This window comes from Triticum aestivum, chromosome 1D (genome assembly GCF_018294505.1).
Source record: "Triticum aestivum cultivar Chinese Spring chromosome 1D, IWGSC CS RefSeq v2.1, whole genome shotgun sequence".
NCBI classification, from domain to species: Eukaryota; Viridiplantae; Streptophyta; class Magnoliopsida; order Poales; family Poaceae; genus Triticum; species Triticum aestivum.
In genome coordinates this window covers 61,726,123-61,742,466 of record NC_057796.1, presented here as the reverse complement: position 1 = coordinate 61,742,466, position 16,344 = coordinate 61,726,123, and the positions used below count along the sequence as shown (strand labels likewise).

General features: G+C 42.6%; 2 protein-coding genes across 2 annotated transcripts; one reads left to right on the top strand and one right to left on the bottom strand.

Moving 5' to 3' along the window:
- The first annotated feature begins 357 nt into the window (after positions 1-357).
- Positions 358-3,228, top strand: LOC123165265 (cysteine-rich receptor-like protein kinase 2). Its single transcript, XM_044582896.1, has 7 exons — positions 358-1,240; positions 1,446-1,556; positions 1,647-1,786; positions 1,915-2,125; positions 2,225-2,459; positions 2,607-2,760; positions 2,849-3,228. The coding sequence occupies exons 1-7, from the start codon at positions 415-417 to the stop codon at positions 3,182-3,184; spliced, it is 2,013 nt and encodes a 670-aa protein (XP_044438831.1). The 5' UTR covers positions 358-414; the 3' UTR covers positions 3,185-3,228.
- Positions 3,229-4,312: 1,084 nt separating this feature from the next.
- On the bottom strand, positions 4,313-8,390 carry LOC123180300 (receptor-like protein 46). The gene is made up of 3 exons (XM_044592317.1): positions 5,857-8,390; positions 5,203-5,247; positions 4,313-4,408 (listed from the first exon to the last, which is right to left on the bottom strand). The coding sequence occupies exons 1-3, from the start codon at positions 8,329-8,331 to the stop codon at positions 4,313-4,315; spliced, it is 2,616 nt and encodes an 871-aa protein (XP_044448252.1). The 5' UTR covers positions 8,332-8,390.
- Positions 8,391-16,344: the final 7,954 nt, after the last annotated feature.

The following is a 16,344-nucleotide window of genomic DNA, read 5'->3' as shown; positions in this document are numbered from 1 at the left end:
GTAGTATTACAATAGATTTCATGTTCTATCTTTCCGGCAAAAAAGAAGAAGAAAAAGAACACTTCGTGTTCTATCAGATGGCTCTAACAGGTTACTAGATATTTTGATCTCAATTATGTGAGTGGATCACATGATTTTTTTTTATAACTGCGTGCTTACTTACTTCGGTGCCGAATGATGTGGCACGTACGCCCTCAAGGCCTCAACTGTCTCACATCAGTCCACATAAGCTATAGCAGCTTAGCAGCCGGCCACTTGAAGCAGTTCAGACCTGAAAGAAAGAAACGACACACCGCAACGTGCCACCGTACAAAACCCGGAGACCCGCCGCGCCCAGAGGCAAAACAATCGTCCACCCGCGCGCACGCACGCACGCACGCGCTGGCACGCCTGCAGGTGCGCGAGCACGCCGCCATGCAGCGACGTCCGGGAAGACCCCGCGGCCGCCACTCTCTTCTCCCGGCCGCGGCGGGCGTGCTCCGGTGCATCGTCCTCGCCGGGGCCGTCGCCGTCGTGGCCGCGGGCGCGCACGCGGACGCGGTCGCGGCGCCGGCGATCCTGGACACGGTGTGCGGGTCCAGGCAGGCGGCCGACCCGGAGTCGTTCGACGTGAGCTTCGTCAACACCCTGGAGCTCATCTACCAGAACGTGACGCGCTCCGGCTTCGGCGCCGCCTCCTCCGGCTCCGGCAACTTCTCCGTCTTCGGGCTCGGCCAGTGCCTCGCCTACCTCTCCCCGACCGACTGCCAGCTCTGCTACGCGCAGAGCCGCGTGAAGCTGCCCCACTGCCTCCCGGCCGACGGCGGCCGCATCTACGTCGACGGCTGCTTCCTCCGCTACGGCGCCGGCAACTTTACCGCCGCCGCCACCGACGCCGGCGACACGTTCCTGTGCTCCAAGGACACCGCGCCGGCAACCCCGGCGTTCGCGGCCGCGGCCGCCGCGCTGGTGCGCAACGTCACGGCGACCGCGCCAGGGGCGAGGGGGTACTACTACGCCGGGTCGGCGTCGGCGTCCGCGATGCCGACCGGCGCGCGAGTGTACGCGGCGGCGCAGTGCTGGAGGTCGCTGAACGCCACGGCGTGCACGGCATGCACGGAGAGCGCGCGGGACCGGGTGGTGCGGCAGTGCCTTCCCGGCGCCGCCGAGGGGTACGGGCTCAACGCCGGCTGTGTCGTCAGGTACTCCACGCAGCCCTTCTACCTGCCGGCGAAAGCCGGCGGCGGCGGCGGGTCATCCAGTGAGTACAGCACACACATTCTCGGTCGTAATTCCGTTCTTGGTCCAAGTGTCGTGCCGTGTCGTGTCTGAATTCTGCTGACAGCAACGGCGCATTCACGTACCGATATTTCAGGTTTCAGAGCCTGAAAACAGCAAAAAAAAAAAACCGTATGAAACGCCATGAATATGACATCTTTCTTCTTCTTCTGAATTATCCATGGCAGCCCGGCACATAATCATCATCGTCTTCGCATCCGTCCTCTCCGCCATGGCTGTCATCGGCATAGTATTTATCTGGACACGAATGAGGCCCAGGAGAGACGACCTCCACGACGGTATGCAAAACTGTAAAATTGCAACCACTTACTACATCTGAATATCTGATGCTGCACTATGATCTGACGAGAGTTTCTGACACTTTGTAGACATGGATGGCTCTGGCGAGATCATCCGCACCATCATGTCGTCGCAGCTCGGCTTCCGGTACGAGGAGCTGCGCAAGGCGACCGATGACTTCAATCAGATCAACAAGCTCGGCCAGGGCGGCTACGGTTCAGTTTACAAGGTGCATTGCCGTGTCATTTGGAACACCACACATTTGGCACAATGCAACACTGAATTTCATTGATCATCTTTCTTGAAATGCTTGCTTCATCTGAATTTGACATCCCGATAATATGATGGATATCACAGGGCGTGCTTCCGGATGGCCGGGAGATCGCCGTGAAGCGGCTCTACCTCAACACGCGGCAGTGGACCGACCAGTTCTTCAACGAGGTGAAGCTCGTCAGCCAGGTGCAGCACAAGAACCTCGTCAAGCTCCTCGGGTGCAGCGTCGAGGGCCCTGAGAGCCTCCTCGTCTACGAGTACCTCTGCAACACCAGCCTCGATCACTACCTTTTTGGTAAGAAAATAAAAACAACTCCTGCATTCTGAAAAAAAAATGTCATACTTCAAATGGTGGATTTTCATTTTGACTGATCTTCCATGCTTGTTGATGCAGATGCTTTCAAGAAGAACGCGTTGGATTGGGAGCGGCGGTCGGAGATTGTCCTCGGGGCGGCGGAGGGTTTGTCATACCTCCATAGTGGCTCCGAGGTCAGGATCATACATAGGGACATCAAGGCCAGCAATGTGATGTTGGATGAGAGGTTCAGGCCTAAGATTGGCGATTTCGGCCTGGCCAGGAACTTCATGGAAGATCAGACCCACCTCAGCACCGGCCTCGCGGGAACATTGTAAGTTTCACTTGTCCAAAACATCTAATCTGGTCACCTCGCCAAAAAAAAAAGCCATCTAATCTGATCAAGGGTTGAAGGAAATGTTGCGATAAATTGTGCAATGTGTCCGAAGAAATAGAACCGACCATGCCTACATTTTTGCAGTGGATATATGGCTCCGGAGTACATCGTTCACGGGCAGCTGACGGAGAAGGCCGACATCTACAGCTATGGTGTGCTGGTCCTTGAGATCGTCACCGGCCGCAAGAACCACAACTCTGTGGCGTCATCGGCCGAGGGATTGTCCCTCATGTCTCAGGTACATTCTCCCATTTCACCTCTGTTGTCAAGTACTAGCATACTGTAGCATTTCAGACAACCTGATGCTGACATCCTTCCATTTTCAGTTATGGAAGCACTACAACGCCGGCACCCTCATGGAGCTCCTGGACCCGAACCTCCGCGACCAATGCTCGGAGGCGGAAGCTCTCAAGGTGTTCCAAGTCGGGCTGCTGTGCGCGCAGGCATCGCCGAACCTCAGACCGCCGATGTGGAAGGTGGTGGAGATGCTGGGAAGTGGGGATAGGGTGCTGCCCAAGCCTACCGAGCCTCCGTTCATCAACGTAAAAGGGTCGAACGCGAAGAGCGAAAGCTCGGGGTCATCAATGTCTCTGATGTCGAACTCCGACAAGTCGCCGTTCTCGACGAATCAGCTGTCGGTTAGTGGGGTGCAGGCAAGGTGATTAACAGCAGGGTGTGAAGGATCATCTTAACATTTTTTCCCATTGTTTATGGTAGGATGATCTTCTTGAGTACTACTGAAAGTGTTCCGATCATAGAATCTTGTTTGTAAGATGTAAGTTAGCAAGCAGATGAATGGTAGTTTTGTCATAGAAGTGCAGTCTTCAACTCCAACAACACCATGTCAGCCGAAATCAACTAAAACTCACATCTTTTTCTCCCATGTGCTCTTCACAGTGACGAGATTTAATCAACGTCTAACAGCAGGTAAAAAAGAGAGGAAAAAGTCATGGAATGCACATAAAACACAACAGACAAACGAAAAAGTGAGAGAATTCAGAAATTTCATACTACGATTTTGGTCTAGGTGATGGACCGATAGGCGATACCTTCTGGATAACTTTAGAACCAAGCAAATTACGTTTTGGAAAAGTCAAAACACGCGATGATTAACAGAGAGCGATTTGAGAACTGAGATGGACCGGCAGCGGTTCTGCTGGAAAATTGTTGGGGCTGTGTATGCATGTGGTGTGTATGCGGTCTGGTCGCTGTCGATTTTGTTTGGGAAGTCCAAATTTACCGCTGAGAACGGGTGAAGCAGGGCTTAATTGACCCAGCCGTCCAAGAGGGAGACGGTTCAACAACCATCATCAATCGTCATCTTTCTTTGTCTTAGCAGTTCTTTTTGTTTCGACTCATGCGACTCCGACTTGTATGCAGTATTCTCTTTGGACACGTATACTTGCCAGTGTGCAGTGAAATTTGCACCACCAATTCCCTAAAAGAACACAGGAAGAGAATATTTATAAAAATCCGTGGGACCATGGCTTTGCACATGATGAACCGACAACAACTCTCAAAACAGGTTTTCGCCCCGCTTTATTATGAATAAAACAACCGACATGTCTATGCAACAAGTTCAAGTACCACACTGAAAATCGAGTACTCTGCTGGGACAACAACTCAAACATGCCCATAAAAAGCTAAAAAGAAAGATGAAAAAAAGACCACCAAGTGAGTGACAGTGTTTTGATACTTGAATTCTGCCTTCTATAAAGCTATGGTACACTTAGACGTACTCTCGAAAAAGAAAAAAGAAAAAAGACCAAGTGGCCGGAAGCTTAGCAGATCTACGACGAAGCAAGACGGCGTGCAATAGCAGTCAACGTATCCACGATGAATCCAAACCGGTCACGATCCCACTGTCTAGAGACCGGGTGCGAATGCTGCAAAAATGCAAGGAATTTAAAGATAGAGTCAGATCGTCTAAGGAAGATCCGGTCAATCACCATCTTGTTACACGTCATCCACAAATTCCAAGCTAGCGCCGCGAACATAGCTAGAAGAGGCGTCTCCTCCCAGTCTAGTTGGTACGAGTTTATAGGAGGTCTAGGGCCTCCCAATCAGACCCTAGAGCCTCACAGACAAAGCTCCACAGGAATATCACCGTAATGCAACAAAAGATGTGCGTCCCCGTCAACACCATAAAAGGGGCACAACCCATCACCAAGGTCGTGCCGCTTGAGCAGCTCCGTCCCAGATGGGAGGTGATCCCGTAGCAATTGCCAAACACAAATCTTGATCTTCAATGGTATGGGCGCTTTCCATAGTGGAAAAGTCCACAACAGGGGCAACCATTAGCATAAGGCGTGGTATGCCGAGCCAACCGAGAAGATACCGGAGGGGGTCAAACGCCAAGACAAGGTGTCTGGATAATCTGCGAGCACCGACGGGAGGGCGGCCCACAAGTTGGCCCACTCAATGGACTCCATGGGCCCAAATGTCCGTAGGAACAAGATGTTCTACTGGCCACTTTGGGCGCCGTGGAAACTAATGGCATTGAGGATTCGAGCACATAGCGAACACATTGGGGAACTTCGTACACAGTGAAGCGCCTCCAACCCACGGGCCAAGCCAGAAATTCTAGTGCAGCTCATGTTTGATCTGCTGGATGAATTTTCAGAATCAAAACCCTTCCCTGCGCTCACAAGCAAGAAGGTGTCGCCCTACAGATACTTACCCTAGACCAGCTGCAACCATAGACCCTTCCCTCCCCACGTTGTATCTGTCAGACACATCTAAGCATAAGGGCTACATTCATGCGACGAGACGCAAGAATGCCAATCTCGCCCAAGTCTTTTGGCATGCACACATCGGCCCACATGACCATAAGATATTTTTGTCGGCCATCCGTCGCTTTCCAAAAAAAATGAGAGAGGTCTTTGTCAAAAGAGCTATGTACCCCTTCCGGCAAGATATATAACCCCATCATATACATGGGAAGACTAAATAGAGAGGGATGAATAAGAACGGTCTTACTCCCTTTGGACTTAAAGCGATTGCACCATGGCTCCGACCTAGACGTGGATTTTTTTTCTACTACATTTCCCACCATATTTTTTGATAAAGAACAATATAAGTTTTATGGCGTACTTATACATTTGTTAGTCAATCTACGGTCAAAATTTGACACAAAATATGAAGGGGCCAATAAATCTAGATGGAGATAGTATGCAACAACATATATATTTTTAAGGAATACAGATCCTATATATGATACAAAGAGTAAAGAAAAATATACGTAGAATCCTATACATATCCTACACTCAAGTACAAAGGCTACATAACGATATATAGACACACATTAACGAAACGCTCTGCGTCTTTTCATAACCTTATCTTGAAGCAGGCGATCTACACAACAGAAAACATAAGTCCTCCACGTCTTGAAGAAAACTAGAGACCCCAACCACAACCAAAATCCAAGGACGAGTCCAGCAATTATAGAGTAGTAGAAATACACGGTTTCAAGTTCTGTGTCCCGTGTTTCCACAGTAGCCGAAGAACCTTTGGAGCATGCGACCAATGGATATCCGCAAAGCCCAGAATTGTTGTTGTAAATGGAAGGGTCGTCCAGTGTTTGTAGCTGATTCCCAGTTGGTATCTCGCCAGAGAGATTATTATTGGAGAGATTGAGGGAACTAAGAGACGGCAGTTTCGAGATGCTCGAAGGAATTGCACCAGATAATTCATTCCATGAGCAGTCAAGGGATTCCAGAAGTTTGAGATCACCAATGTTTTCAGGGATGTGGCCTGACAAATGGTTCCTTGACAGATTCAGAAACCGGAGGCCCTGGAGATTTGCTAGCTCGGTTGGAATCTCACCAGAGAGCGAATTGCCTGATAAATCGATACCTATCATAAGTGCAATCGTCCCTAGGAATGTGTAGCTCCTCATCTTCCAGTTCACATCGATCCGGTCTACAAAATTCATCTGAGCATCTAGATGTAAAATTTGCTGGTGGATTAGTGAAGTCATGTTGAATTCTGTCTGTGGTTTCATCATGGATGTTAAATTGGCAAGCAAACCCTGCGGTATGGGACCTGGAAATTGGTTGGCAGCTAGGTCGAGTAGTTGGAGATGGGAGAGCTGTGACAGTTGCAAGGGAATGCTACCACTAAACGAGTTCGACCGCAGCCGGAGAATCCTCAGGAAAGGAAGACTTGATCCTATCCATGATGGAATTTGGCTGGAAAAGTGGTTCCCACCGATATCAAGGACAATGAGCTGCTTACACTTCTTCAGTATAGTTGGGAACCCACCTGTGAGTCTGTTATTTGCCAAATGCAATGATTCCAACGATGATAAATTAGCGGACCCAGCTGACGGAACCTTCCCGGAGAAACCATTGCCTGACAAATCTAGGAACAATAGATCCTCCAAGTCCCACAGGCAGTTAGGGAGCTCCCCTGACAATTGGTTGCTAGATAAATCCAACAGTGCCAATGATGCGATTTGGCAAAATGTCCGAGGGAAGCTTCCCAAGAAACTATTGTTGGCAAAGGCAGCTGAGAGCAATTTCTTACTGGCAATGCTTGGGATTGTACCAGTGAACTTGTTGTTACTGAAGTCAAGACTGTACAGATCCTTGAGCGATGAAATAGTTGCAGGTAGCTCACCCTCGAGCTGGTTACCGTTGAGATCAAGGTTTTGTAGTAAGGACATACTACCAATTTCAGGGGGCACCAAGCCAGTGAGGCCGTTGAAGGACAGAGCCATGACGACAAGCAGCTTGAGGTTTCCGATAGAAGCAGGGATCGGTCCGGATAGCGAGTTCCTCCCCAAATCCAGAAACTGGAGGCCCGTCAAGCTGCCGATCTCCGCCGGGATGACGCCGGTAAGGTTGTTGGCCTCAAGCGCCAAGAACCGCAGCTTGCCTGCTTTGCCGATCTCCGGCGGTATGCTTCCGGTGAACGAGTTGTAGTGCAGGAAGAACAGAGTTACCTCAGGCCAGCTAGTGAAGAGGTCAGGAGGAATAACACCCGAGAGGTTGTTTCTTGACAGGTAGAGCTCCCTCATCTTGGCCATCCCGGCGAAGGACGGTGGCAGCTCGCCGGAGAGGCTGTTCCTGGACAGGTCCAAGAAGGTGAGAGCTCTCAGGCGCCCCAACTCCGTCGGAATCGTGCCCACGAGCCGCACGGCCTGCAGGTCCAGCCGCCGCAGCGCGGCGAGCTTGGCGAGGGACCCCGGGATCCGCCCACCGAGCGGGTTGTTGCGGAGGACAAGAGCTCGCGGGCCGCGCAGCGTCCCGAGCGCCGCCGGTATGCCGCCGGTGAGGTTGTTGCTCGAAAGGTCGAGCGAGGCAAGCGAGGCCAGGAGGGAGACGTTGGCGGGGATGGCGCCCGCGAGATGGTTGCCGCTGAGGTTGAGGCTTGCGAGCGCCGGCAACGCGGAGAAATCCAAGGCGTCGAGCGTGCCTGCGACCCCGGCCCCAGGAACCGTGAGCGCGGCGATACGGCCGGCCGCGTTGCACGCGACGCCGGACCAAGAACCGCACGGGAAGCTGGCCGGCGACCATGACGAGAGCGGAGAGGAGGCGTTTGCGTCGGAGAACGTCAGAGTGGACTTCCATGTCAGAAGCGCTTTGGCTTCAGCAGCTTCGCTTGAGGGAGAGACGGCGCCGCATGTGCATGCCAGTAGCAGGAGCAAGAGGAGACGAGCTTTGGTGCTCGTTGCTCTGGATTCCATGGCATCCGGCTGCAGTTTGTCTGGGGAGCAAGAGCAACTCGAGGGGTGATTTGCTCCATTCTCCCCGCGTATCGTCGAGATGGATTGGCGACGATTTTTCAGACGAGCAGCGAATGCCATCGTCTGACGAAAAATGGTTGAGCTATCTAATGTGGGCTGGTCGTTGTCGATTTCCTGAAGGCAAGTCCGAACTTGTTGAAGTGTTCTTGAGAACAAGTGGAGTGGCTTAATTGACTCAGACGTCCAAGATGGAGACGGTTACCCGAGGAGGCGCAAACTCATTTTGCGCGGTTAGGTCATCTACACGAGAGCATCTCCAACAGCCGCGTCAAAAGACGCGCGCGGTAAACTGGCTTTTTAGCACGCGTGAGACGTTTTCGCGCGCTCCAGCGGTGGCGGGAAACTTGCGCGCGGGAAAAGGCGGCAGCTCGCGCGCTAGATTTGGCGCACCGCGTCCGGCGCGCCTATAAAATTGCAACGCCCTCTGCCGCTCTCTCATCGCTCCCTCTACAGCTTTCTCTCCTTGCCGCCAACACGACACCACCGTGCCACCATGCCGCCTCGCCGCCGGGGAGCTTCGGGCTACCGCGGCGTCCGCGTGCGTCCGTCCGGCAACTACTCCGCCGAGATTCGGACGGGCGGCGGCGTGCGCCTTAGCCTCGGAACCTTCGACACCGGCCAGGATGGCGCCCGCGCATACGCCACTGCGGCGTGGCGCCTCCGGCGGTCCTGTTGGGACATGAACTTCGCCGACGTGGCGACGCGGGAGCGGGCACAGGAGTTGGCGCCTTTCCCGAGGCTTATCACCGACGAGGATCGTCGCAAGAACCGAAGGCGGGAGCGCCGTCTCAGCCTGGCCGAGATGGACGAGGAAGCCATGGCGCTGTGGAGCCAATGCTTCCCGCAAGACATCATCAATGAGGAACAGTTCTTTGCTGAGAGGAGGATGGAGAGGGCGAAGAGGAGGGAGGAGCGAGCCGCCTATCGCAAGGACAAGCGAACGCGGAAGGCGGTCGCTAAATACAACATCGCGCTAGGAGATGCGTCCTCCTGGGACTCCAGCGACGAGCGGTTCCTTAACGCCAAATCTCAGACGTCGGAGGAGGACATCACCGAGGCAGAGTCCGAGTCAGAGAATGACGAGTAGTAGTAGTTTTTCGTTTTATTTTGTATCGTAGAAGCAGGCTATGTGACGAACTATCTCCATATTTTTACTATCGGAATCAAATATGTATCGAATCGTAGTTCACATAGTAGGCGTAAAAGAAAAAAACAAATGAAATATAGCGTGCCTGCTGGCGGGCGCGCTTTATTTTATGGCGGCCGCTGGAGCCAGCGCACCACCGCACGCAAAAGCTGGCTCACCCAGCACTGTATTCTGATTTTTAGCGCGTCGCGCATTGCGCGACTGTTGGAGATGCTCTGAAGCCATCCATTTTTTCAGATTCATGAAACTGTATGGCCCACCTATATGCATAGCACTAGTACTCCCTTCATCCGGAAATACTTGTCATCAAAGTGGATAAGAGGGGATGTATGTAGACGTATTTTAATTCTAGATACATCTCTTTTTATCCATTTTGATAACAAGTATTTTCAGATGAAGGGAGTATATTTTTTGTATCTTTATTTTAAGTTAAATCAGTGGCAGCATAATGGACCCTAAACTACAACTTCTGTCAGGGACGGTATGCATGCAAGTCTCTCCTCTTACTCTACCTGCGGAACAAATCCATATACTTTATTTCCTCTTACACAATTTAAATCAACCATATCTTTTAAACTATAGACTCGTTTTGAAACTTTTCATATATTTGGACTCCTGGCGTCAAGACTTTAAAACTTGATCAATTTTCGATATATTTCAAAAACATTTAATTTTTGACATTTCACATTTCATATGTGAAATAAACCCATTTCACTAGAAAAATCTAAAACAACCCTATTTCACTAGAAATATGTGAAAATAACATTTCTCACACAAACCTATTAAACACAAATATGAAACTCAAATGTCAACTTGTGAAACTAATTATTTGGAAGTATGTAACATTTTTATTTCAAAATAGTAAAATAAGTTATTTCATAAATGTGCAATTGAAATAGATGTGATTTTTCTGAAAGAAACCAGTGAAAAGTAAAATACACCTACTGAAAGTGAAAAAAATGTGAAACTAAAATTTCAACTTGTGAAAATAACATTTTTCACATAAACCTATTAAACCCAAATATGAAACCCACATGTCAACTTGTGAAACTAATTATATGGAAGTGTGTAACATTTTTTATTTCAAACGAATAAAATAAGTTATTTCATAAATGTGCAATTGAGATAGATATGATTTTTCTGAGAGAAGCCAGTGAAAAGTAAAACGCACCTACTGAAAATGAAAAAGATGTGAAACTAAAATCCCAACTTGCAAAAATAACAATTTTCACATAAACCTATTAAACCCAAATATGAAACTTAAATGTCAACTTGTGAAACTATTATTTGGAAGTGTGCAACATTTTTATTTCAAGAGAGTAAAAAAAGTTATTTCAATGTGCAATTGAAATAGATGTGTTTTTTGTGAAAGAAGTCAATGAAAAGTAAATTGCACCTACTGAAAGTGAGAAAAAAATGTGAAATTAAAATCTCAACTTGTGAAAATAACATTTTCACATAAACCTATTAAACCAAATATGAAACTCAAATGTCAACTTGTGAAACTGATTATTTGGAAGTGTGTAACATTTTTATTTCAAAAGAGTAAAATAAGTTATTTCATAAATGTGCAATTGAAATAGATGTGATTTTTATGAAATAAGCCAGTGAAAAGTAAAATGCACGTACTGCAAGTAAAAAAAATGTGAAACTAAAATCTCAAGTTGTGAAAATAACATTTTTCACATAAACCAGTTAAACCCAAATATGAAACTCAAATGTCAACTTGTGAAATTAATTATTTGGAAGTGTGTAATATTTTAATTTGAAAAGACTAAAACAAGTTATTTCATCAATGTTCAGTTGAAATAGATGTGATTTTTGTGAAAGAAGCCAGTGAAAAGTAAAATGCACCTATTGAAAGCGATAAAAAATGTGAAACTAAAATCTCAACTTGTGTAAATAACCATTTTTTACAAAAGTTGTTTAAACCCAAATATGAAACTCAAATGTCAACTTGTGAAACTAATTATTTGGAAGTGTGTAAAAATTTTATTTCAAAAGAGTAAAATAAGTTACTTCGTAAATGTCCAACTGAAATATATGTGATTTTTATGAAATAAGCCAGTGAAAAGTAAAATGCACATACTACAATTGAAAAAAATGTGAAACTAAAATCTAATAAGAGTATTCACATAAAACTAAAAAACCCAAATATGAAACTCAAATGTCAATTTGTGAAACTAATTATTTGGAAGCGTGTAACATTTTTATTTCAAAAGAGTAAAATAAGTTATTTGATAAATGTCCAATTGAAATAGATGTAATTTTTGTGAAAGAAGCCAGTGAAATGTAAAATGCACCTACTAAAAGGAAAAATATGTGAAACTAAAATCTCAACTTGTGAATATGACATTTTTCACATAAACCAATTAAACCCAAATATGAAACTCTAATGTCAACTTGTGAAACAAATTATTTCTAACTGTGTAACATTTTTATTTCAAAAGAGTAAATAAGTTATTTCGTAAATGTGCAATTGAAATAGATGTGATTTTTGGGAAAGAAGTCAGTGAAAAGTAAAATGCACCTACTAAAAGTGAAAAAAAAATGTGAAACTCGAATCTCAACTTGTGAAAATAACATTTTTGGCATAAACCTATTAAACCCAAATATGGAACTCAAATGTCAACTTGTGAAATTAGTTATTTGGAAGTGCGCAACATTTTTATTTCAAAAGAGTAAAAAAACATTATTTCATAAATGTTCAATTGAAATAGATGTGATTTTTGTTAAAGAAGACAGTGAAAAGTAAAATGCACCTACTGAAATTAAAAAAAAATGCGCAACTAAAATCTCAACTTCTGAAAATAACATTTTTTTACATAAACCTATTAAACCCAAATATGAAACTCAAATGTCAACGGATGAAACTAATCATTTGGAAGAGTGTAACATTTTTATTTCAAAAGAGTAAAAAAATGTTATTTCATAAATGTGCAATTTAAATAGATGTGATTTTTTTGAAAGAAGCCAACGAAAAGTAAAATGCAGCTATTGACAGTAAAAAAAGTGTAACTAAAATCTCAACTTGTGAAACTAATTATTTAGAAGTGTGTAATATTTTTATTTCAAAAGAGTAAAAAAATTATTTCATGAATGTGCAATTGAAATATATGTGATTTCTGTTAAAGAAGCCGGTGAAAAGTGAAATGCACCTACTGGAAGTGAAAAAAAATGTGAAACTAAAATCTCAACTTGTGAAAATAACATTTTTTACATAAACCTATTGAACCTAATATGAAACTCAAATATCAACTTGTGAAACTAATCATTTGGAAGAGTGTAACATTTTTATTTCAAACGAGAACAAAATGTTATTTCATAAACGTGCAATTGAAATAAAAATGTGATTTTTGTGAAAGAAGCCCGCGAAAAGCAAAATGAACCTATTGACAGTGAAAAAATGTAAAACTAAAATCTCAACTTGTGAAAATAACATTTTTCACATAAATCTATTAAAGCCAAATATGAAACTCAAATGTCAACTTGTGAAACTAATCATTTGGAAGAGTGTAACATTTTTATTTTAAAAGAGTAAAAAAAATATTATTTCAGAAATGTGCAATTTAAATAGATGTGATTTTTGTCAAAGAAGCCAGCGAAAAGTAAAATGTGCCTATTGACAGTAAAAAAATGTGAAACTAAAATCTCAACTTGTGAAACTAATTATTTGGAAGTGTGTAACATATTTATTTCAGAGGAGGAAAAAGAAACATTATTTCATAAATATGCAATTGCAATAGATGTTATTTTTCTTAAAGAAGCCAGTGAAAAGTAAAATGCACCTACTGAACGTGAAAAATTGTGAAACTAAAATCTCAACTTGTGAAAATAACATTGTTTACATAAACCTATTAAACCCAAATATGAAACTCAAATGTCAACTTGTGAAACTAATCATTTGGAAGAGTGTAACATTTTTATTTCAAAAGAGTGAAAAAATGTTATTTCATAAATGTGCAATTGAAATAGATGTGATTTTTGTGAAATAAGCGAGCGAAAAGTAAAATGTACCTATTGACAGTGAAAAAAATGTGAAACTAATTATTTGGAAGTGTGTAACACTTTTATTTCAAAAGAGTAAAAAACATTATTTCATAAATATGCAATTCAAATAGATTTGATTTTTGTGAAAGGAGTCAATGAAAAGTAAAATGCACCTACTTAAAGTGAAAAAAATGTGAAACTAAAATCTCAACTTGTGAAAATAACATTTTTTTTACATAAACATATGAAAACTAAATATGAAACTCAAATGTCAATTTGTGAAACTAATCATTTGGCAGAGTGTAACATTTTTATTTCAAAAGTGTTAAAAAAATGTTATTTCATAAATGTGGAATCGAAAATAGATGTGATTTTTGTGAAAAAGCCAATGAAAAGTAAAATGCACCTATTGAAGGTGAAAAAATGTGAAACTAAAATCTCAACTGCCAACTTGTGAAACTAATTATTTGGAACTGTGCAATATTATTTTATTTCAAAAACATTTAATTTTTCAACATTTCACATTTCATATGTGAAATAAACCCATTTCGCTAGAAAAATTTAAAACAAACCTATTTCACTAGAAATACGTGAAAATACCATTTTTCACACAAACCTATTAAACCCAAATATGAAACTCAAATGTCAACTTGTGAAACTAATTATTTGTAAGTGTGTAACATTTTTATTTCAAAAGAGTAAAATAAGTTATTTCATAAATGTGCAATTGAAATAGATGTGATTTTTGTGAAAGAAACCAGTGAAAAGTAAAATGCACCTACTGAAAGTGAAAAAAATGTGAAACTAAAATATCAACTTGTGAAAATAACATTTTTTACATAAACCGATTAAACCCAAATATGAAACTCCAATGTCAACTTGTGAAACTAATTAACATTTTTATTTCAAAAGAGTAAAATAAGTTAGTTCGAAAATACGCAATTGAAATAGATGTGATTTTTGTGAAAGAATCCAGTGAAAAATAAAATGCACCTACTGAAATTGGAAAAAAATGTGAAACTAAAATCTCAACTTGTGAAATTGAAGATTATGGCATGTATAACAGTTTACTCCAAAAGAGCGATATATGCTTTTTCAGTAAAGTGAAATTGAAATAGATGTAATTTTTGTGAAACAAACTAGTGCAAAGTGAAATGTAGGTTCTGAAAGTCGGAAATAAAAAGTGAAACTGAATGTCAACTTGTGAAATTGAAAATTTTGAAATGTGTAATGGTTTATTTTAAAAGAGTGAAATATGCTATTTCAATAGCGTGAAATTGAAATAGAGTTGATTTTTGGGAAACAAACCAGTGCAAAGTGAAATGTAGGTTCTGAAAGTAAAAAACAATATCAAGTGAAATGACAACTTGTGAAAATGATTATTTCAAAATGTGTAACAGTTTATTTCAAGAGTGTGAAACATGTTATTTCAAAAATGCGCAATTGAAATACATGTCATTTCTATGAAAAAAGCCAAAGTAAAATGAAATGTAGGTTCCAAAAATGAAAGACATTATGAAACTGAAATGTCAACTTGTGAAATCGTTTTTCCGAATGTGAAACGAATTATTTTAAAATAGTGAAATATTTTCTTTAAAAAATGTGCAATTGAAATAGATATGATTTTTCTGAAACACGCCAGTGGAAAATGAAATGTAAGTTTAGAAAGTGAAAAACAACATGAAGCAAAAATATCAACTTGTGAAAATGATTGAAATCATTTTATTTAAAAGATTTCAAGCGAGTGAAATATGTTTAATGAATTTTAAACTTATTTAAAATGTATTCAAAATCGGTCTTGTTTTAAAGTTCAAATATATAAATAGTTTTCAAACTGGAATATTGATTTAAAAGATATGAACGACTTAAGTTAGCAATCATAAAATAAATGGATAGGTTTGTCTGGGAGAGAGAAGAGAGAGAATGGCAGCGCATGCATGCAACCGTGGTGCACCATCTGACTAAAAAGCATGGGGACCTACTGTATCATCTGACATGCGCACAGTGTATTGGAGTGTATTTTATCTGAAAAATGGTTCACGTGTTATACATTTTCTCGCACATGACTCTTCAACACTCAATAAACGGCTAGAGATCTGCCACTACCTGGCGTTAACGCGCAATTTTCCGTTTTGCTCAACGAGGTCTTGTGTGCTAACTAAGTCGCTAGCAACGTTACTGCAGAGGTCTCCTCTTCCGACGACGTTGCTCACGCTCAATCCGCTGATGGGAAAGTCATCTTGATCGTTTGCGGTACATACTGAAAACAATCTCACCTTCCATCGATCTCACCTTCCATCGATGGCTTTAAGATTCGGGCGATAAACGTCTATTATTCTTCCCTTTTTGATATACAGACTGAATACCATGCCTAATACAACAGTTTGATCCCACCATTCTCCTTTCGTATGGCAGGGATAGAAGCGGTGGCAGCATGTGACAGCCCGCTCTCTCTTCTCTCACACATAAATTCATCCTTTTGTTTCATCTTAGCTAAATTAAATTGTCCATATCATTTAAACTATAAATTAATATTTGAAATAATTTATATATTTGAACTCCTGGCGACGAAAGCTTTAGAACTAGACCAATCTTGGATACATTTTTTAACACTTTTAAATTTCAACATTTCACATTCCATATGTGAAACAAATCTATTTCACTAGAAAAATATGGAAAACCCTATTTCAATTGAAATGTGTGAAACCAACTTAATTCACTAGAAACCTGTATTAACCCAAATATGAAATTAAAGTGATAGCTTGTGAAACTGATTATTTGGAAATGTGTAACCATTTTTGTCAAGAGAGTGAAACATGTTTTTTTAAATGCGCAATTGAAATAGATGTTTTTTTTGTGAAACAACCGAGTGAAATGTGAAATGTAGTTCTCAATTATGAAATAGCAACCACGGAAAGTAAAATTATAATGCATCA

What these genes read in the sequence shown, in the direction of transcription:
- LOC123165265 (XM_044582896.1), top strand. Translation starts at nt 415, where the DNA reads ATGCAGCGACGTCCGGGAAGACCCCGCGGCCGCCACTCTCTTCTCCCG. An exon ending in GAGAGACGACCTCCACGACG is followed by an intron (nt 1,557 to 1,646) that starts GTATGCAAAACT and finishes GACACTTTGTAG; the next exon opens with ACATGGATGGCTCTGGCGAG. An exon ending in GCTACGGTTCAGTTTACAAG is followed by an intron (nt 1,787 to 1,914) that starts GTGCATTGCCGT and finishes TGGATATCACAG; the next exon opens with GGCGTGCTTCCGGATGGCCG.
- LOC123180300 (XM_044592317.1), bottom strand. Translation starts at nt 8,331, where the DNA reads ATGGCATTCGCTGCTCGTCTGAAAAATCGTCGCCAATCCATCTCGACG. An exon ending in ATCGCCTGCTTCAAGATAAG is followed by an intron (nt 5,248 to 5,856) that starts GTTATGAAAAGA and finishes TGTGTCTGACAG; the next exon opens with ATACAACGTGGGGAGGGAAG. An exon ending in ATGGTTGCAGCTGGTCTAGG is followed by an intron (nt 4,409 to 5,202) that starts GTAAGTATCTGT and finishes GCATTTTTGCAG; the next exon opens with CATTCGCACCCGGTCTCTAG.